General features: G+C 36.5%; 1 protein-coding gene across 14 annotated transcripts in view; it reads left to right on the forward strand.

The window, feature by feature from the left end:
• GCFC2 (GC-rich sequence DNA-binding factor 2) overlaps positions 1–21810 on the forward strand; it is a 48308-nt gene that overhangs the window by 13428 nt on the left and 13070 nt on the right. For 4 of the 14 annotated variants that reach the window (XM_064572265.1, XM_064572266.1, XM_064572264.1 and 1 more), the window contains 8 exons: positions 1465–1580; positions 7912–8098; positions 10264–10387; positions 11339–11420; positions 11902–12014; positions 12968–13167; positions 14994–15141; positions 20121–20242. In XM_064572265.1, coding sequence (XP_064428335.1) covers positions 1465–1580; positions 7912–8098; positions 10264–10387; positions 11339–11420; positions 11902–12014; positions 12968–13167; positions 14994–15141; positions 20121–20242 — 1092 coding nt within the window. Of the gene's footprint in view, positions 1–1464; positions 1581–5030; positions 5272–7911; positions 8099–10263; positions 10388–11338; positions 11457–11901; positions 12015–12967; positions 13168–14993; positions 15142–20120; positions 20243–21810 lie in introns of those variants that run through there. The other 10 variants (XR_006792490.3, XM_064572268.1, XR_008506872.2 and 7 more) reach the window with 9 other exon arrangements.

The raw sequence follows: 21810 nt of genomic DNA on the forward strand, positions 1-21810 counted from the left end.
CTTGACTCTTCCAGCTTGTGGTAGCTCTTGGGATGTAGCCACCTCTCTCTCTGCTCCATATTCGCATCACCTTTTTTGCGCCCCAGAACTCCCTCTACCTCTCTTATGAGGATATATGTATTGCATTTAGGACTCATCTGGATAATCCAGGATAAGCTCCTTCTCTCCAAATCCTTAATCACATCTTTGGCCACGTAAAGTAATATTCACAGGTTTGGGAGATTAGGACATGGACTTACTTTTTGGGGTCGCCATTCAGCCCCTACACCACTTAATAATGATAAACACTAGAATGTACAATCTGTATATGGGAGAGACAGCTAAACAAAGTAATTGTAGTGAAATCTTACTTTGACAGAACCTATACCGGGTCCTGAGATAGCACATAGGAGCAAGGGAGTGGTCAGTTTTATAGGTGATAGGGAGGTTTGGAAAAGCCTCTACAAAAGTTGATCATATTTGGATGGGTCTTTGAAAGATGTTTATAATGTAAGGGATTTGAGACAATATATCAGGATGTAAAGACATAAGATGTGAAATAATCTGACTAATTTGAGGATTTGCAGGAGTGATTAGAGCCGGATGAGAGGATTGGTTAAGAATTAGCATGAGAAATGATGCTTTGTGGTAAATACAAGGATAGTTAAGCCAGTGATTTGGCTTAATATCTGGTCCACTTCTTTGCATATCCTTATCCACTTCTTTGCATATCCTTATCTAAAACACACTCTTAGAACTCTTTCAACATGCTAAGTATGATGGTGATAAGCTATGATTAGTCAGAGGATAGTAATACGAAATGTTATAAGGTGTACTAACTAGAACATGGTCCTCGACTAGTAATAGATAACCCAGATAACAACAGTAGCTTAAACAGAACTAAAAGCTTTATCCCAAAACCCTCCAAAAGACTTCCATTTACTTTTCTTTGACTAGAGGAGTTAGGTGGATACTCCTATCATGGAAAACATAATCTTCTGAGAGTACATTAGATCATAAACAAAACTAGCTTTAAAAACACTGAGAAGCAAGCTTTTGTGAAAAGTAAGATTTTGTAATTTGCCTCTTGCATGCAAAAGATATATATATTTTTTATTTTGTTATTTTGTTATTTTTGAGAGAGTGTGAGCGGGAGGTGGGGGGTAGTGGGGGGCAGTAGGGCAGAGGGAGAAAATCGTAAGCAGACACTGCCCTGAGCCCAGTGGCCCAATGTAGGGCTCAATCCTCATGACCTGTGCTGAAATCAAGAGTCGGACGCTTAACTGACTGAGCCACCCCGGTGCCCCTAAAGTTCTGTATCTTAAAACTAAGAATTATAAAAACATTTTATTGGAACTATAAAAATCGTCAAAGGCATGGAATTTTGAGCTGGTGAGACATTGGAATACCCAGTCTGCTTTCATGTTATTCATCTTTATAAGATTAATGAGTCTTTTAAAACAATACAAATTTTCATATTTTTAGGGACCAGGCCTAGATCTTTCCTACAGCAGTGAACTTCAAACAGTAAAGAAGTTTGATACTTCGATTTCATTACCACCAGTAAATTTAGAAATTATAAAGAAGCAATTAAATACTAGGTAAGTAAATACTGATTTTAAAATACATTTGTCCTAGACATTTAATAGTGAAAAAAAAGCACTGTGTTCTTCTTAATTAAGTACAAATATTAGTATTAAACAGATTTGTAGGAAAAAAAATAGCACCACCTTTGTTACCACACTAGCACAACTGATTTTCTTTTCTGTATGTGTCTTTTTAGTCTTTATAATAGATACATGCTACATGGTTAAAATCAATAAATATCAAATTCTGCCTTTTTTCTTAATATTTTTATAAGCCTTCATCTGCATTGTTAAATAGCCTTTAATTTTTTTTTTTTTTTTAAAGATTTTATTTTATTTATTTGACAGAGAGAGACACAGTGAGAGAGGGAACACAAGCAGGGGGAGTGGGAGAGGGAGAAGCAGGCTTCCTGCGGAGCAGGGAGCCCAATGCGGGGCTCAATCCCAGGACCCTGGGATCATGACCTGAGCCGAAGGCAGACGCTTAACGACTGAGCCACCCAGGCGCCCCAAATAGCCTTTAATTTTTAAAAAATAATAAGTTGGGAGTGATATCAGGAAGATAACATAGTAGGAAGCCCCAGACTTCATTTCCCCTTAGAGATACCAACTTAATATAGAGTCTAAAAAGCCTTTTTGAGAATTCCAGAAACCAGTTAGCTCAAAACCAAGAATAGCCACACTGAAATGGGTAAGAATCCATTTCATTTCTTTTTTTTAATTTAAATTCAATTAACATATAATGTATTAATCTCAGAGGTAGAGGTCAGTGATTCATCAGTCTTATATAATACCTAGTGCTCATTACATCACATGCCCTCCTTAATGTCTGTCACCAAAGCCATTTCATTTCATCTGCATCAACCACTCCTGAAAGCCTGCACTGCTTGTGAGAGAGAAAAAGCCCAACTCACAGCTTCTCCACTGAGAGGGGAAAAAAAAAAGAGTGGAACAGAACTCCAATGTTTTGGCTTTTGGAGGGACTGCCTGAGGGACTGTTTCTACCTCGTCTGTCTCAGAGCCGTAATGGGGAACTGTCATACCTTGGTTTACTGGGGACCACAAAGAGCAAAAGCTCAGTTGTTGCAGAGCCAGAAAGCCTGCCTACTGCAGACAAACAGCAGAGGGAGCAAGAGACTATGAATGCCTTAAAAAAGAAACACCCTCTCTAATAGGGAAATTTCATATAGAAGCCCAGAGAAGATACATCCCCCATGAAAGATTTGAGGAGACCTCCCCTTGCCCCCCAGGTCTCTAGACAGGCTGGCTGGTGATGTTCCTTCCCCGTATGAAACTATTTCCCTTAAGTGCATTTTCAAATGCATAAGACAACAACAAAAAATAACAGGAGACATAAACAGGAAAACCTGGCCCAACCAAAGGAGCATAATAAATCTCCAGAACCAACCTTAAAGAAACATATCTATGAATTACTTGAAAAACAATTCAGAATAATCTGATAGAAGCTGAAAGTGCTACAAGAGAACACACACAACTAAACAAAATCAGGGAAACAATACATGAACAAAGTGAAAATATCAACAAAAAGAAACTATAAAAAAGAACCAGAGATTCTGGAGCTCAGCAATACAGTAAGTGAACAGAAAAGAAAACTTCACTAGAGGAGATCAGCAACCTATTTGATATCAAGCAGAAGAAAGAAGCAGTGACCTCAAAGACTGGTCATTTGAAATTATCAAGTCAGAGGAACAAAAAAGAAAAAGTGAAGAAAGCCTAAGGGACTTACAGGATACGTCAAGCAGAACAACATATACATTAATGGAAATCCAAGTAGAAGAGGGTGGGGCAGGGAGCTTAATCTGAAGATATCATGGCCAAAAATTTACCAATCTGAGGAAGGAAGTGGACATCCACTTTCAAGCATAAAAGATTACAAGAAGATTGAACCCAGAGAAGCTCACACTGAGACACATGAACTTTCAAAAGGCAGAAAGAGAATTTTGAAAGCAACGAGACAAAGCACCTCATCAGATACTAGGGAGCCTCATAAGATTATTAGATTTCTCAACAGAAACATTATAGGCCAGAAGGAGTAGGATGGTATATACAAAGTGCTGAAAGAAACTCCCAGCCAAGACTTATAACCAATAAAATTCTCCTTCAAAAAATGAAGGAGAAATAAAGATCTCAGATAAATAAAAGCTGAGGGTATTCATTACCATTAACCTGCCTTACAAAAATTGCTATTAAAAGTCCTTCAAGGGGCACCTGGGTGGCTCAGTTGGTTAAGCGACTGCCTTCGGCTCAGGTCATGATCCTGAAGTCCCGGGATCGAGTCCCGCATCGGGCTCCCTGCTCAGTAGGGAGTCTCTTTCTCCCTCCGACCCTCCCCCCTCTCATGCTCTTTCTCTATCTCATTCTCTCTCTCAAATAAATAAATAAAATATTAAAAAAAAAAAAAGTCCTTCCAGTTGAAAGGAAGCCAGCCGATAACATGAAGCATATGAAAACAAAATATAAAGCTGTCTGGTAAACATATATATGTAGACAAATAGATACTCATGTACTACTGTAAGGGTGATGTGAAAATCACTTTTAGTTCAGGTATAGAATTTAAAAAATAAACACATACAAAAAACTGTAACACTGTTACTGAATACAAAATTTTTAAATGTAATTTGTGACAATAAAAAAAATGGAGGACATATGAAGGAATAAGTACAGTTTTTTGTATGTGATTGAAGTTGTTACCAGCTCAGAATAGATTAGAAATGTAAGATGTTTTTTGTAATCCCTATGGTGTACACACACACGCGCGCGCGCACAGAACCTATAGAAGATACACAAAAGAAAATGAGAAAAGACTGAGGGCATGTCCCTATAAAGAATCAACAGAACACTAAGGTAGCAAGAGAATAAAAGGCAGAAATGACTACAAGACAGAAAACAGGGCGCCTGGGTGACTCAGTTGTTAAGCAACTGCCTTCGGCTCGGGTCATAGTCCCAGGGTCCTGGGATCGAGTCCCATATCGGGCTCTCTGCTCCGCGGGAAGCCTGCTTCTCCCTCTCCCACTCCCCCTGCTTGTGTTCCCTCTCTCGCTGTGTCTCTCTCTGTCAAATAAATAAATAAAATCTTTAAAAAAAAAAAAAAAGACAGAAAACAATTTACAAAATGGCAATAGCAAGTCCTTCTGTATTAATATTACTTTAAATATAAAAAGATTAAACTGTACAATCAAAAGACATAGAGTGGCTGAATGGATAAAAAATTTAGGATCCAGCTACATGCTGTCTGCAAGAGATTCATTTAGATTTAAGGATACGTATAGACTGAAAGTGAAAGGATTGAAAAATATATTCCATGCAAATAGTAAACTAAAGAGCAGTAGTGGCATAGTTAAGAACTATTACGAGAGACAGAGAATGACACTATGGTATATAAAGAGATCAATTTATCAGGAATTATAGCCGTAAACAATTATAAATTTGCATCTAACATTACAGCACCTATATAAAGCAAATATCGACAGCTGAAGAGAGAAATAGCAATACAATAATAGTACAAGACTTCAGTATTCCGCTTTCTATAATGGATAGAACATCCAAACAGAAAATCAATGAGGAAACCGTGATCTTGAACAAAATGGACCTAACCAGACATACAGAACATTCCACCCAACAGCAGCAGAATGTACATTCTTTTCAAGCACACATGGAATACTCTTCAAGAAGGATCAAATGTGAGGTAACAGAAAAGTCTAAACATATGTAAGATTGAAGTCACACCAAGTATCTTTTCCAAACACAATGGAATGATGATGTTCATAAAGAACATTTTCATTGCTTTTTTTTTTTTAATACTTAGGAATTTTTTTTTCTAATACACAGTAATAGGTTCCAAATTTTCTTCCCCCACATCTTTTGTATAAATCAGCTTTAAAGTAGGTTCATTCCGTAATCATATTGCAGTTAAGAGATACTGGTCATGGTTGCTGATTTAAATGGTTTGACATAGAAAAGGACATTTTATAGCATTGTATAGTGAAATATAAAAATTTTTAGATGTACTAGTTTTAGTTTTAGACTATATTATGGGGAGTTAGCAAACTGCCAGCCCACTGCGTATTTTTGTAAATAAAGTTTTATTGGCACACAGCCATACTTACGCATTTATGTATTGTCTTTGGCTGTTTTAGTGCTACATCACAGAATTGAGTAGTAGCAATAGAAACCATGTAGCTCCAAACCCTAAAATAGTGACTCTCTTGACCTTTATAGGAAAAGTTTGCCAAGCTGTGTTATAGGTCATTGTTTTTCAGTAGTGGTATTAAATGGTGATGATTGCCTTGATTCAAGACTATTTTTGTAATAACCTCACTATTATTTACTCTCCTTCTGATAGTCCTTCCTTAATTGGAAGAAAAGAGCTAGAATTATACTTACTGCATCAAAAATTGCATATAGGGGCGCCTGGGTGGCTCAGTCGTTAAGCGTCTGCCTTCGGCTCAGGGCATGATCCCAGGGTCCTGGGATCAAGCCCCACATCGGGCTCCCTGCTCAGCGGGAAGCCTGCTTCTCCCTCTCCCACTCCCCCTGCTTGTGCTCTCTCTCTCACTATGTCTCTCTCTGTCAAATAAATAAATAAAATCTTAAAAAAAAAAATTAAAAAAAAAATTGCATATAACTCAGGACTTGGGGGTTTTTGGTTTTTTGGCTTTTTTGAAATTGTGTTGAAGACCGTTGTCTTGCATGAATTATAGAATAGGAAGAAGGTAGCAGACCACTGATAGAGATTAGCATTTCACTTTATCTGGATAGGTTTTTTTCAACTTTAGTGTATTTTTTTTTTTTTTAAGATTTTATTTCTTTGAGAGACAGAAGGCATAAGAGCAAGGGGAGGGGCAGAGGGAGAGAGAGAATCCCAAGCAGACTCTATGCTGAGCATGGAACCTGATGCAAGGTTTGATCCCATGACCCTGAGATCATGACGTGAGCCAAAATTAAGAGATGCCCAACTGACTGAGCTGCCCCTATTTTATTTTTTTTATTAACCGGGTTTTTTATTTTAAAAAGAAAATATGTTTTCATGGTCCAAATACTAAAGGCAAAATCAAACAATACAAAAAGATATGCAGAGAAAAGGAAGTCACCCTACCCAGAGGAAACCACTCCTCCCAGTTTCCTATGTTTCATTCCAGAAGTAGTCTGTATATCTATACAAGCACATATATACTTATGTATTGCCCAATTTTTTTATACAAAAATGAAGCACACTGTATACCCTGGTCTTACCTTGCTTTTTTCATGTAATACATATTTACGAACTTATTGCTATAGCCAATAATATTCCAGTCAATTCAAGCATTTTATTCATAATGTTTTCTGTCCATTATTGTCTTATTTCTTAACTGTCTCCATTCTTTACATAAAGCAAGGAGAAACTTTGAAAGACAAATGTCAGTGTTCCAGGGAAACTTTGATAGATGACATTTGGTTTAAGCAAGTACTTACTAATGACTTTTCAGTGTACAGCACGTTAGCTGGAGGAGTTGAATTTTTGAAAAAAAGTTCAGTTCAAGACCACATACTACAAACTTGTTATTTCATTTGTAGTTAATTCTCTAAATATAATGTACTCACAGTGTCGAATATTAGTGGGAAATAACCTTCCAGATATTTTTAAAGAAATAGGTTTCTTACTCCTCTACTGGCAGGTGTATGGAGAGAGAACTGTGTTTTAAAAAATAAACAAACATTGAATTATATTTGACACTTTTTTCATGTTACATCAGTTAATATATGTGATATTCACAAGGGTTGAAAAAAAAGGCTGTCTTATCAATAGAGAAGCGTATGGGGGCTACAGCAAAAACAGGAAATGAAATATGCCTCAAAGAATATCAAATTCTAATGACAGATAAAACCGTTGAGTCACAGAACAGATTATACCAAATCATAACATGCTCAGATGGTTTTAATACCAGCTTATTCAAATATTCCAAGAAAGACCACAGACTGATCTAACAGTAACTCCAAATGGATTCCCGAATTTCAAATATAAGACCTAGGATTGTTCTAGAAACCAATTCTGATCAATCCACACTTACTAACTTTCTAAAATTACCTTCTGATTAGCTCGACAACCTAAAAACCTGTAAGTGTCCTCTCCTACTTTTTCCTTTGAGACCTCTTTTCATTGTGGCGCTCCCCTTTGCACAGCAAGTCTCATAAACCCAGGTTTATAGGATTGTCAGTTTCGTTGGTGGTCTCTGTAAGGTAGCTTTGAAAAAATTTCATTAGACTGCTATTTACTGTAGTAGAAATAAAAGTTGGAAAAACAAAGCAGTTTTTAGTTTTCATTTTTCTTTATTTTGTTTATTTATAGATTAACATTGCTACAGGATACTCACCGCTCACACCTGAGGGAATATGAAAAATATATACAAGATGTCAAGAGTTCAAAGAGTACCATCCAGAACCTAGAGAAGTCATCAAATCAAGCTCTAAATTTTAAATTCTATAAAAGCATGAAAATTTATGTGGAAAATTTAATTGACTGTCTTAATGAAAAGGTAACATGGTTATAAACACAGTATTTCCTTTTTTATAAAGAAATCCCCTTACCATGGGGCGCCTGGGTGGCTCAGTTGGTTAAGCGACTGCCTTCGGCTCGCGTCATGATCCTGGAGTCCCAGGATCGAGTCCCGCATCGGGCTCCCTGCTCAGCAGGGAGTCTGCTTCTCCCTCTGACCCTCCTCCCTCTCATGCTCTCTGTCTTTCATTCTCTCTCTCTCAAATAAATAAAATAAAATCTTTAAAAAAAAAAAAAATCCCCTTACCATGAGATTTCTTAAAAGTAAATCCTACAACTAAATACTTTCCTCTAGGGTTTTCTTAGACATTTTTGACATACTGCAACATTAGGTACCCCCTTAATGTTGGACAGTTAGGTTTTTTGCAGTTATTTTGATATTATAAAGTTTTGTATATAAATTTTTATGTTAAAATTCCATCCGTTTAAGAAAAATTCCTAGAGGGCACCTGGGTGGCTCAGTTGGTTAAGCAACTGCCTTTGGCTTGGGTCGTGATCCTGGGGTCCTGGGACCGAGCCCCACATCAGGCTCCCTGCTCTGCGGGGAGCCTGCTTCTCCCTCTGCCTCTTCCTGCCGCCCCCCCTGCTTGTGGCACGCTCTCTCTCTCTCTCTCTCTGTCAAATAAATAAAATCTTTAAAAAAAAAAAATTCCTAGAAGGGGAATTATTAAGTCAGTGTCTAAATATCTTTAAGACTTACGAAACATTGTTTAATTATTCACCAGAAGGATTGTATCGCTTTTTTTTTAGCTTATTTCATTTAAAAAATGGTTTTTGTTTTTACATATTGTTTTTTTCTCATTTTTTTTTCCTTTTTTAAAATTTAAATTCAATTAACATATAGTGTATTATTAGTTTCAGAGGTAGAGTTCAGTGATTCATCAGTCTTATACCCAGTGCTCATTACATCACGTGCCTTCCTTAATGTCCATCAGCCAGTTACCCCCCATCCCCCACCCCCTTCAGCAACCCTCAGTTTTTTCCCTATGGTTAAGAGTCTGTCATGGTTTGTCTTCCTTTCTGATTTCATTTTACATATTTATTTTGATCTGAAACAACCCTTTGTTTTATTAACACATGTAGTCTTTTTTCTTGCGAATTGTCTTCTTTGCCCTGTTATCTTTTTAGTTCATAGTGGGGATTTTTCCTTTTCCTTTCTTTTTTTCCTTATATGGTGAAAATTTCTTACTGCTTAAAATTTTTAAATATTTTATCCTACTTGATGTAGATAAACTTCGGTTCGTCTTTTGATTTGCAGTGTTTTTTTTGACATCCTGATGTTTTGAAATTTTTGTGTTAATCAAATCTGTGAATCATTCTTTCCCTTTATAATTTCTGTTTTTGTTTTATACATACTAAGTCCTTACATTAGGGTCTTGAGTTGACATTTTTTTCCTTTTAAGTAGATGAATTATTTTTAAAAATACACTCTACTTTCTTCGTTGCTTTTTATTTACATTTAAAATGTTACCAAACAATTGGATTTTTTCTCTCCTGTTGTTTCAAGTTGACTACTTTTTACTGTCCCTTGGTAGTTACTTTCTGAAGTATTTATTGCAATACAACTTTCTTCACTGATCCTTGAAGAATGACACTATTAACATTTCTTGGCCTACACACTGATGTACCCATGGCAACTATTATGGAATATCATTGGAGTGGGGGGAATTGTTGCCCAAGAAATGTAAGAACACCGATTTTAAATAATCATTCATTTCTGCTTCACAGCTTTTCTACCTGTCTGGTTAGGTCTCTTCCATTCTCCATTTTTTCGAATTTATCAGTTTCGTCAAGTGTGCTCTTACAGTTTGCCCCCTCGGCTTGTGAAAAATAGGTGCACCACTCATTTTCTCCTTCTCATATCTCAAATAAAGAATCCTATTTCTTATCTATCCATTCTTATCCATATTCCTGACTCCAGCCCATTTGCTTTCATTATTTATGATATTTATAGCTGTTTTAGTACAGTAAGTTGATTTTCTGGTTTTATCAATATTAAAAGCATTGGCAGCCACATCTGTATCTCACAATATTTTTTTAATTAAAATGTGGTAGTATTGAAAATGTTTCTTTATATAAGAATGTATTACTTTTTGTAATTCATTATTGATGACCTGCAAAATGTTACTTACATATGTATTTCAGATTATCAGCATCCAAGAAATAGAATCATCCATGCATGCACTCCTTTTAAAACAAGCCATGACCTTTGTGAAACGCAGGCAAGATGAATTAAAACATGAATCAGCGTATTTACAGCAGTTATCACGTTAGTGTTTTTCATGTTCAATATAATTTATTATTCATTAAGCTGACAATTAGCTGGAGAATAAAATATTTTTATGCCTGTATAAAAAATGCTTTTTGCATATCTTCCCACTAACCTTTTACCCCTTTTCAAAAACTTCAAAATATTTAGAGTTAGGGCTTCAAAATGTTCTGAATTCCATCTAAGACAAAAGTAAAAATAAAAATTATAACTTCTAATCATTTAGTTTTTGAGACAGGATATATGGTCAGATAATGACTGTTTTGAGACGAGTTGACATAAACCTATAGGCTGTGTGAGAAATCTAACTTAATAAAGATTTCATGGCCCTCCCACATTATTTATGAAGGTTAGAGATGTTTTGGTGGGTTTCAGGAGAGAATCATCTGTGAGATCTCAAATAAGATTTGGATGCTACCTTTTAGTTCTCTCACTGGTTTTGTATTTTCAGAGATGCCTTCCGTTGATTAAAGTGCAGTCCAGGGAATAGTGAAAGAGATGAGATCATAACCAAATAGCTGATTAAAGCAAAGTGACTCTCAAACACGTGACCTATAGTTGGTTATAAATTATGGTACATACTAAAGTAGAAAATAATATAAATTACATATTGGTAATGCAAATAATTCTAGCAATTCAGGGACAGAAAAAAAACTGGTGAAAACTACTAAATAAGAATATGAGAAAAAGAAACTTGGTAGATTTTTGTTAGTATTCTCAAGTGCTGAACTGTATTCACCAGCCAAGGTATCAGGCTAGCAAGCTCAATGCCTATTAATATTGTGATAGGGAGTTAACATTGAAATTTCAATGCATGATGAAATATGCAATTTAAACATATGAAGTGTATTTATATATACCTATATGTATATACACCCAAGATACAATTTTGGTTTAATAGTGTCTCTCTTTATTTCTTTTAAGAATGAAATCAATTTTATTCATTAACAGGCAGAGCTGAGACATCAACAAATGAAAGCTTGGCTGTAGATGAAAAAACTCAATGGATTTTAGAAGAGATTGAATCTCGAAGGTAGCTATATAAAGTGAAGACTTAAAGCATCATTGAGCAAGTATTTTTCACTACTTAAATATAGTTAACCCGTATGGTATAATTAACCATAACTGAACATTAATTTGTGAGAATGATGTAAAACCAAAATTGAGTTAAACAGTCCTCACCCCCAGGGTTTAAAGACACACTGGTGTATTAGGTCAGTCAAAAGGAATGGGTAAGATGGCATTTATTGGTCTAGGAATTGCTTGTAACTACAGCCAGTCATTATTATATTGTTACCACCTCTTTAAAGTCTGGGTAGCCCATGGGAATGTTCTGTAAGAAAAAGAGGGAGAACCACCAATTCAGATTAACCAAGCTGAAATGCCAAAAATATTAGCATAAAAATCTGTGGTGTGTATTCTGGGCATTGATGAGTCCAGCTTTTTGTTAAAGCATTTCTTTTCAGCAGGAACTGTTCGTTTTTAATTTGCTTTCGGTTTATTGCAAAACATAGGTCACGAAGAAGACAAGCTAGGGCACTTTCTGGGAATTGTGATCATCAGGAAGGGACATCTAGTGATGATGAACTGTCTTCAGCAGACATGAATGATTTCCAAAAAACCCAAGGTCAGTTACCAAGTTTCTAATATGTCTTAATTTGAAATATTGAAATGGTAGGAAATGCTTCTCAGTGCTTGCCCCCCCCTTAAATACGTAAGCTATATAAAATCGTTGGGAAAATTTAGGAAAAAAGGAACACATTTTTTCCCCCTTTTTAGACTTTTCTTGGGGCACCTGTCTGGCTCAGTCAGTAAAGTATGTGACTCTTGATCTTGGGGTCATGAGTTTGAGCCCCCACTTTGGGATTAGAGTTTACTCAAAACAAAACAAAACAAAAAAACCTTTTTCTTCCTCTGAAAAAATGGGATAAAATGGAGGAACATTGTGAGTATTCTGCATCTTTATAGTTTTTTTCCCCTCAGCCTTCCTCATCTTTTGTAAAGGAACCATGGACATTTTTTATTTTGTTTCTCTACTACATACTTTCTATATCATCATTTTTAATTGAAAACTTAAATTTAGGGGTACCTGGCTGGCTCAGTCGCTAGAGCATGCAACTCTTGATCTCAGGATTGTGAGTTCAAGCCCCACATTGTTGGTAGAGGTTACTTAAAATTTTTAGTGATATGAGAAGGTAAAATATTGTGTATTTGAAAGAATGTGGGCCTTACAGTCAAATAGATGGGTTTGAAGAAAAGCTGTATTCTGTGTGATCTTAGGCAGATCCATTGATCTCCCTGAATCTCATGTTGCTTGTTTGCTTGTTTTTCGTCTGTAAATAGGGTAGTGACAACTGCTGTAGTTGTGATGCTGACATAGCAGGAACTCAGTAAGTGGTGGAATTTGTTAGTGTCAATATTGTTATTAAAGTGATTTTTTTTAATAAAAACTAATTTATTCATATTGAAGGAAAGTTTTCAGCTCAGTTGATTATATACATCTTTGTACGTGACTGTTTATAGGAAACAAAGTTCACAAACTTAAAATGTATTATATACAGAGACTCATTTTGTTTACAGGTGACATTTCACAGAATCATAAGAAGATTTTTGAAGATGTACATGATGATTTTTGTAATATCCAGCATATTTTGTTGAAATTTCAACAATGGCGAGAAAAGTATCCTGATTCTTATTATGAAGCTTTCATTAGTTTGTGGATACCGAAGCTTTTAAATCCCCTAATCCGAGTTCAGTTGATTGATTGGAATCCTCTTAAGGTATTTAAGCTTAACATATAAAATAAATAATTCTGTCATGTTCATTATTTAAATGCCCTTGTTACCAGGTTAGCTTTAAAATACATAGAGTTGGATTTGATAATTAGTGTTTTGGGGTAATAGTTTGCATTCATCTTTTTTATTTTTGGTTCCCCCTTTATTTTTAAGCCTGAATAGCACTAAATATCTGTCAAGGAAACACTTTTTTTTGTTTTATAGCTTCTTCTATGATAAGTTTAATATTTTTAAATGATTTAAAAACATAAAGGTAGTATTTTAAGAATTTTAGTCTGTTTGAGGAAATTCAGCATAGGTACCAAGAGTTCTGAAGTTGGAGATGATATATTGGTAATAATTTGGTTTGGAAAGCTGCATTGAGGAGGGGGAGTTGAAATGAGGATTGGAAGGGTCTTGAAGATTTAAACAGGAGACAAACTTTTTTGTAAAGGTGCATAAGGAGAAATCGTAGTTCAGGAGCTAGAGACTGTATAGAGATTCAGATCCTAAATTAAGAGATAGGAACTTATTTTGGTAAATAATGGGAGGAGTAGCATTATGAAAGTAATGTTTTAGGAAGCCCTAGCAGCAAGCTAACTTGGAGGGAAGGGAGATAAGAGGTGGATATAATACTGAAAGGCTACTGCTGAACCCCAAGTCTAAGGTAGTGAATTCCTCACATAGAATGGTAGTGACAAAGGAGAGAGAAAGAAAGTGTTGATTAGAGAGAGGGAAACACCAAGAAGCAGACTCATAACCATGGAGAACAAACTGATGGTTACCAGAGGGGAGGGGGACGGGGAAATGGGTGAAATAGGCAATGAGGATTAAGCTGTGCACTTGTCCTGATGAGCACTGGGTGATGAATGGGGTGTTGAATCACTACACTGTACACCCGAAACTAACACAACTGTATGTTAACTATATTGGAATTAAAGTAAAAGGAAGAATTAGTAAAATACTGAGAATAACTCTGACACATCATCACATCGAAAGGTGGCCCTGATGTTTTGATTCTGGGTTCTTAGAACAGTGGTAGTTCCATTAATAGGAATGGGGATTTCCAGGAGGGAAAAAGATTTTGAAGGAAGTTTTACTGATAGTGGAATATCCATGTGGATATGTCTAGTAAGGAAACAAATGAGAAAATGAAATTGAAGGAATAGAGGAGAACCAAAGGTAAAGATTTAACAGAATAAAGGAGACAGAGACATGTCCTTTTATCTTTCTCTGTCCTAGTCATGCATGCCTGTTGCTGTGTTAGGTTCAGGTCCAGGCAGTCTTCATAGTACAGGAACTAAGCTGATCTCTAAGAAAATTAGTAGTTGGTTGGACAGCAGCCTAGTTGTTAACCACTCAAGCTGATATGTCCATTCATTCAACAAATAATAATTGGCCATCTGCCACTTGCCTGTTAAGCTAAACCACCTGTAAAATACACATTTGTCCCTATGAGAATTGAGAGAACCAGAAATGAATTTTGCATGAGGAAAATGAATTTTTATAAACAAATTCCATGGTTATTTTAAGTGCTATTCTTACAAATGTATGAAAGTAAAATGTGGTAGGTTCTGAACATAGTGGGCATTTTTGGAGTATTTGTCGTATGAATGATGGATAGAATGTAGTTTCTTGTCATACTGTTTAGACATCATATCTTAGTCATGTCACCCTGCCTAGTCTTGGTGGTCTAGTGCTAAATACAAGGGGTTAAAATATGGAACTGTTCTTTTTTGATTCTCAGAAAAGTTCCAGTGATTACTGAAAAATATAACTTTTAAAATAATGTTTAAGAATGTATTGATAATTTTGATAATTTTATTTATAAGTTTGATGCCATAGGTTTAAAACAGATGCCGTGGTTCACATCTATAGAAGAATTTATGGCTAGCAGTATGGAAGATTCAAAGAAGGAAGATAGTTCTGATAAAATCTTGTCTACTGTCATCAACAAAACACTTATTCCTCGACTTACAGGTACTACTGCTTTGTAATCTTGGTAAAATTAAATTATTCTCTGGCAGAGTCTAAGATCATCAATTTCTATTACATTCACAGATTTTTTTTTCAGAAGTTTCTGAACACAGGGAAATGTAAAATGCAGTAAAAATCAATAGATGTCATAATTGAAGGTGATTAAAAAGTGCTTCTTTGCACAAGTGATCAGCTACCAGACTGCTAGTATTCTTCAGCCTTTAGCATTTGTGACATTGGTGTTGCTTCTATAACACCTAAGTCATTTATTAATGGCATACTTTCATTCCTACTACAGTAGGATTTCTTTCCCTTGACTTCTCCCCGTTTCTTTTCATTTCTTTCTTTAAAAAACCTTACTACATCTTCCCCACATCTACACTTAGCATTGATGCTTGTTTGTGCTTCAGTCTGAGGACTTGTTTCATCTGAAATTGTACTTGATAAGGATCTGATTCACCATGTCCCTGAGAACAGATTCTGATAGCAAAGACTGCAAAACTCTTAAAACGTGAAGCAACCACCTTTGTATTACTTGTTAGCCAATTTAACTAACTAAACTTTAAAGATTTTTCTCAGTGTATCTTGCAATACAGTCATGGTTTTATTAGAAAGTTACTACTTGGGCACCTGGGTGGCTCAGTTGGTTAAGCGACTGCCTTCGGCTCAGGTCATGATCCTGGAGTCCCTGGATCGAGTCCCGCATCGGGCTCCCTGCTCGGCAGGGAGTCTGCTTCTCCCTCTGACCCTCCTCCCTCTCATGCTCTCTGTCTCAAATAAATAAATAAAATCTTTAAAAAAAAAAAAAGAAAGTTACTACTTTTACCCAGCTCTGTTAATGATAGCACAGAACATGTATGCCTCATTTAAGTACTCTTCTAAAAACTCCAAATACATCACTTAAAATTAAACAGTCCCTCAAATAAGTAGAATTATGAGAAATTAATACTATATATTTATTCTCAAGGTCTATCCTGGACCCTCTTGTACTCTTCATGAGCCCCATGGGTAATTTCATGCTCTCCTTTAGTGCTGTCTATATCTGTGTTGTTCAGTGTAGTAACCACTAGCTAAATGTGATTATTAAAATTTTCAACTAAGTAAAATTAAAATTCAATTGCTCAGTCATACTAATGACATTTTAAATACTTAATAGTCATACATATGTAGCTCATGGCTATTAGATAGTACAGATATAATGTGTGTTTTCCATCATTCAGAAAGTTACTTCAGATAGTGCTGCTCTACATAATTTTAAATCCAAAAGTACCAGAGGAAGTCCAGATCTCTCTTATCAAAGTACCTTCCAAGTACATCCACTTGGATGTCCAACAGGCACCTCGCAGTCCACAAGTGTCATCATACTTACCATCTTTGCTGCAGATCTGCTCCTCTTATATTCTTTATCTAGAAAGTGACATCTCCATCTACCCATGTATTCAAACCAGGATTTTCGAGTCATTCACTCCTCCATCTTTCTTACTTATATAAGCAATGGCCACATCTGGTTTGGGTTTGTTTGTTTTTTTCCCATTTTCTAATGTATTTTCTATACTACAACCAAAGTAATTCGTCTAAAATGTGAGTCTGATACTATCATACCTCACTTAAAACCCTTTCATTATTCTTAACTGTCCTTGGGATGAAGCCTAAACTCTTTAACATGGCTTTCTTGGCCTTTCAGAATCACTCTCTGCTTAGTAATTCTCCAGCCCCATCTCTTGCTAAGCTCTATTTCTTCTTTTCCTCATTTCCGCATTTCAGCTATATTCTTCCTAAGCCTTTGTATCTTCTATGTTCCATCCGTTTGACAAACCTCCTAGCCCCACCTCTTCTGCCTGGCTAATTCCTCTTCATCTTTCAGGACTCAGTATAGACATCACTTTTAGGAACTGGTTCACGCATACCTCTCTGGGTTCCTGTAGCACTCTGAACTCATACTTCTGGTAACACCAACACACTGAATTATAATTGCTTATATAAATGTATTTGCCCTTAGACAAAGTTGTTCAAAGGCAGCTACCTACCTAATCTTATTCATTGCTCTGTCTCTTGTATTGAACACTAGGCACATAGTAGGCTCTCAGTATTAGTTGACCAAATATTTCTAAGGTTATTAAAAACCTTCTAGGGGCTCCTGGGTGGCTCAGTCGGTTAAGCGTCTGCCTTCAGCTCAGGTCATGATCCTGAGGTCTGGGATCGAGCCCTGCTAAGCAGGGAGCCTGCTTCTCCCTCTCCCTCTGCCATTCCCCCTGCTTGTGTTCTCTCATGCTCTCTCTTTCAAATAAATAAAATCTTTAAAAAAAAGAAAAGAAACCTAACCTTCTAGATGCTTGAGAAATCACTGTTGTCTTTTTTTTTTTTTAAACCTATTTCATTTTTTCTATTATTTAACTTGTATTTTACAAGGGTCTACCCTGTGTCAGGCACTTTTGTTGACTCAGCATATACAGTAGTGAACAAAATAATAATCCCTTCCCTCCTGGAGCTTACATTCTGTGAAAAAGATAATAAATAAAATCTAGAAAATGTTAGTTATGAGGGCTGAGATGAAAAAGTAAGAGAAAGGGATACAGATAATCAAAGAGGAGTGCAATTTAAAATGGAATGGCCAGAAAAGGCATTCCTGAGAAGGTTACAATTGAGTAGATTCTGAAAGGAAGAAATGGGCCATAAGAATATCTGGGGAAACAGAATCCAATGCAGTGGAAACAGCAAGGCAGGAGCCAGCCTGATTTGCTTGAAAAACAGCACATAGGCCATTGTAGCTATAGTGGAATGAGGATGGGCAGAGAACAGGAATTGGTTAACAAGATGGTAAGAGCTCGGTCACCTGGGTGGCTCAGTCAGTTAAGTGTCCAACTCTTGGTTTCAGCTCACGATATAGTATCAGGGTCATGGGATTGAGCTCTGCATTGGGTTCTACACTCAGTGTGGAGTCTGCTTGAGATTTTCTCTCTCTCTCTCGCTCCCTCTCTCCAAAATAAAAATCTTAAAAAAAAGTGACAGGGGCTACATTATATGGATCCTTATAATCATTCGTAAGGACTTCACTTTTTATTGTAAGTCAGAGAGTGAGAAGTAATTGGTCTGCCTAACATTTTAGCAGAATCACTGTGGTTACTGTGTTGAGAATGAACTGTAGGCAAACCACTTAGGAAGACTTTGCAGTAATCCAAGCAACAGATGATACTGGCTTGGGCTAGGGTGTTAAAAGTGGAAGTGCTGAAAAGTGGTTGAATTCTGCATACATTTTAAACATAGCACTAACAGAATTTTCTAATGGACTCGTTGTTTGGAGCAAGAGAGAGAGGAATCAAGAGTGACTGCATGGGTTTGGGCCTGAGCATTTGGAAGGACAGAGTTGCCATTTCCTGAAGTGAATGAGACTGAAAGGAGCATGGTTAGGGTAAGGGGGTGTTATCAGGAGCTCAGTTTGACAAATGTTGAGTTTGCAATGCCTGTCATCCAAGTAGAGATGTCAACTAGGTTGTTGAATATATGAGTCTAAAAGAGAGGGCCAAGTAGCAGACATAAATTTGGAATTTATCAGCACATAAATGACATTTAGAGCCACAAGACTGACCTTAAATACTAAGGGTATAAATGTAGACAGGAAAGAGAAGGTAAGTGACTTGAGTCCTGAGGTACTCCAGCATTTATGAATCAAGGAGATGATAGGCAGCCAGCAAAGGAGACCACAGAGATAGGTGGGAAACCAGGAATGCTATCCTGGATGCCAAGAAAAGAAATGTTTGTAAGGGGAATGATCAACTGTTCCAATTGTTGCTGATAAATCAGATGGGGACTAGAATCAACCATTAGGTTTTGCAATGTGAAGGTCATCTGCAATGGTAAGAATAGTTTAGGTAGAATGGTTGGAGATAAGGCCTAATTGAAATGAATTCAAGAGTTAATAGGAAAGAAATCAGAGATAGTTTCAACAGTTTTTTGAATTTTGTTGTAAAGTGAAGGAAAGAAATAAGGCAGTACTAGAGGGAAAGAAGGGTCAAGGGAGGGATTATTTTCAGTATAAGAGACTAATTGTAGGCTGTTGGGAAAGATCCAGTAGAAGTGATGGCAATACCGAAGTTAAGAGGGCAGAATTCTGGGAACAGGATCTTCCAGTAAGCCAAAGGGATTGAGACCTTTTGCACAAGGTGAGGAGCTTGAGTGCTTCATCCATAAGAATGGAAGACAAGCAGGGCGCCTGGGTGGCTCAGTCGTTAAGGGTCTGCCTTCGGCTCAGGTCCTGATCCCGGGGTCCTGGGATCGAGCCCCGCGTCGGGCTCCCTGCTCCGCGGGAAGCCTGCTTCTCCCTCTCACACTCCCCTTGCTTGTGTTCCCTCTCTCGCTGCCTCTCTCTCTGTCAAATAAATAAAATAAAATAAAATAAAAAAGAATGGAAGACAAGAGTATGTGGGCATAGTTGTAGGTAGGTGTGTAGATTCTGCAGTAGTTGCTTATAGAACTTTTCTTCTGTTTTCTCATCAGTTGAGGAAATATTAGCATGAGGGTGAGAGCAAGGGAAGAGACAATAAAAGGTAAATAGTGTCTAGAAGAGTCAAGTCCATTAACTGAGAAAGCAAGGAGGAAGAAAAGGACAGGAAATGATCATCTGGATGAGAGGGAGGGGGAATGGGCCAGGAAAACATGATTGCTAGGCAGCATGAAGGGCTCACTGGAGTTTCACAGTGATAAATTTAAAGTGTATTTTTTCCAGCCATGTTTTAGCCATATGGTTGGAGCACAGACTCGGTGACAGGTGGATTTAACTAGAGCTGTGGTTGAGTTAGACAAGTTCAACAGAGCCCAAAAAGGACAAGGAAATTGAGGATGTATGCAAATACATAATGGTAATGATTGGCATGGATTTTAAATCTCATAGGATGGAAGCCTTTGCTAAAGGCCTCGATTGTTTATACATGAAAAGCAAAGCAATCTAGTAAGTAAATTGTACACTACTGAAACTTTTGTTTCAGACTTTGTAGAATTCATTTGGGATCCCTTGTCGACCTCACAGACTACAAGTTTAATAACACACTGCAGAGTGATTCTTGAAGAACTTTCCACTTGTGCAAACGAAGTTAGTAAAGGCAAACAGGTAATAATTTCTAGAGTTAAAAAACTTCTTGATTTATTTATAGGTTAATGTACTTTTGTTCTAAATCTTTGTTTCCAGAAGATGCAAAAGAAGTAATTACCAAAAAACAATTTGGGAAAAAATAGATTTACTTCTGATTTATAGAAACTAGGATTGACCATTTCTTCTTTATAATAATAAGATGAAAGAATATACCTTTATGTTTATGAACATTCTAACAGGGATTGACAGTCATTATTAATTGTAGGATACACATACATGTAATAAGACCCAGATTATTATTTTTATTTTTATTAGTTTATTCCTCTCTGTTCAGTGGTCAGGTTTTTGTTCTCGTGGTCCAGCCAGCCATTTTTCAGGTTTGTGAATATACATTGACCCTGCAGAGATGAACAGGCATAAATGCATTGTGCAAATTGGTTCCTTCTAAGAGGAAAAAAATTATTTTCTTTTGGCAAAAATCTAGTAGTGTGGCTTTGCTTTAACAATGATTTTAAAATTAGATTAACATTCATTATATGAACTAGTTATTTGTAATCTGCCAAAGTTAAGAGCAGTAATCTCTTTAAGGATTCAAAGTTCAGTGAATATGGGGCACCTGGCTGGCTCAGTAGAGCATGTGAGTCTTGATCTTGGAGTCATGAATTCAAGCCCCACATTGGGGTGTAGATTATACTTAAAATTAAAAAAAAAAAAATCCTTAAAAAAAGTTCAGTAGGATAGATTTTCATCTTACCATGATTTAGAATTGAGTTTTATCCAACATAAGACATAAGGAGAGACCTTTTAGAGGCTTTGGTGAGAGTTTGTTAAATCTTACTTTTATTGTGGTACTCTCTTTTATCATTCTGTTTGTTGATGAGAATGTCATATATTCATACAGTTAAATCAGTAAACCAATTATATGTTGACCTTTAAGGAAATTGAGAGAGATTGTAAGCAAGGTGATTGAGAAGTGAGGAGACATGTCGCGTTCATATTACCAACCCCATTAAATTTTAGCACTGGGAATTATGAAGGAGGGAAGCTGTAAGAAATAAGAGGGAGAAGAGGGAAACCAGCATGATTCCGTCTTCAAGAAGCATGTAATCTAAAAGGAAATAAGATGTACATAAATTGTTATTTAAAGGGCGCCTGGGTGGCTCAGTCAGTTAAGCTCCAACTCTTGATCTCCGCTCAGGTCTTGACCTCAGGGTCATGAGTTCAAGCCCCACATGGGCTCCACGCTAGGTGTGAAGCCTACATTAAAAAGGAAAAAAAAAATGTTATTTAAAATAGGAAGTGAGAAGTGGGGGAAGACAAGGAACACTTATTTAATTCCTGCTAAGTACTTGGTACTCTGTTAGGTCTTGTTCCTATGTCATCTTAGTTCTAGCAGCTCTATTAAAAAATGGGTGATAGCTTCATTTTACAGATGAAGAGACTGAGTCTCAGATATTTGTTCATAGTAATACCTTGAATTAGAACTAGGATTTGAACCTTAATCTTATTTTTTTTTTTTAAGATTTTCTTTATTTATTTGACAGAGAGAGAGGGAGAGCACAAGTAGGCAGAGAGGCAAGCAGAGG

Source organism: Mirounga angustirostris, unplaced genomic scaffold (genome assembly GCF_029215605.1).
Source record: "Mirounga angustirostris isolate CCGP_5_RB_7025 unplaced genomic scaffold, mMirAng1.0.hap1 SCAF_10, whole genome shotgun sequence".
NCBI classification, from domain to species: domain Eukaryota; kingdom Metazoa; phylum Chordata; class Mammalia; order Carnivora; family Phocidae; genus Mirounga; species Mirounga angustirostris.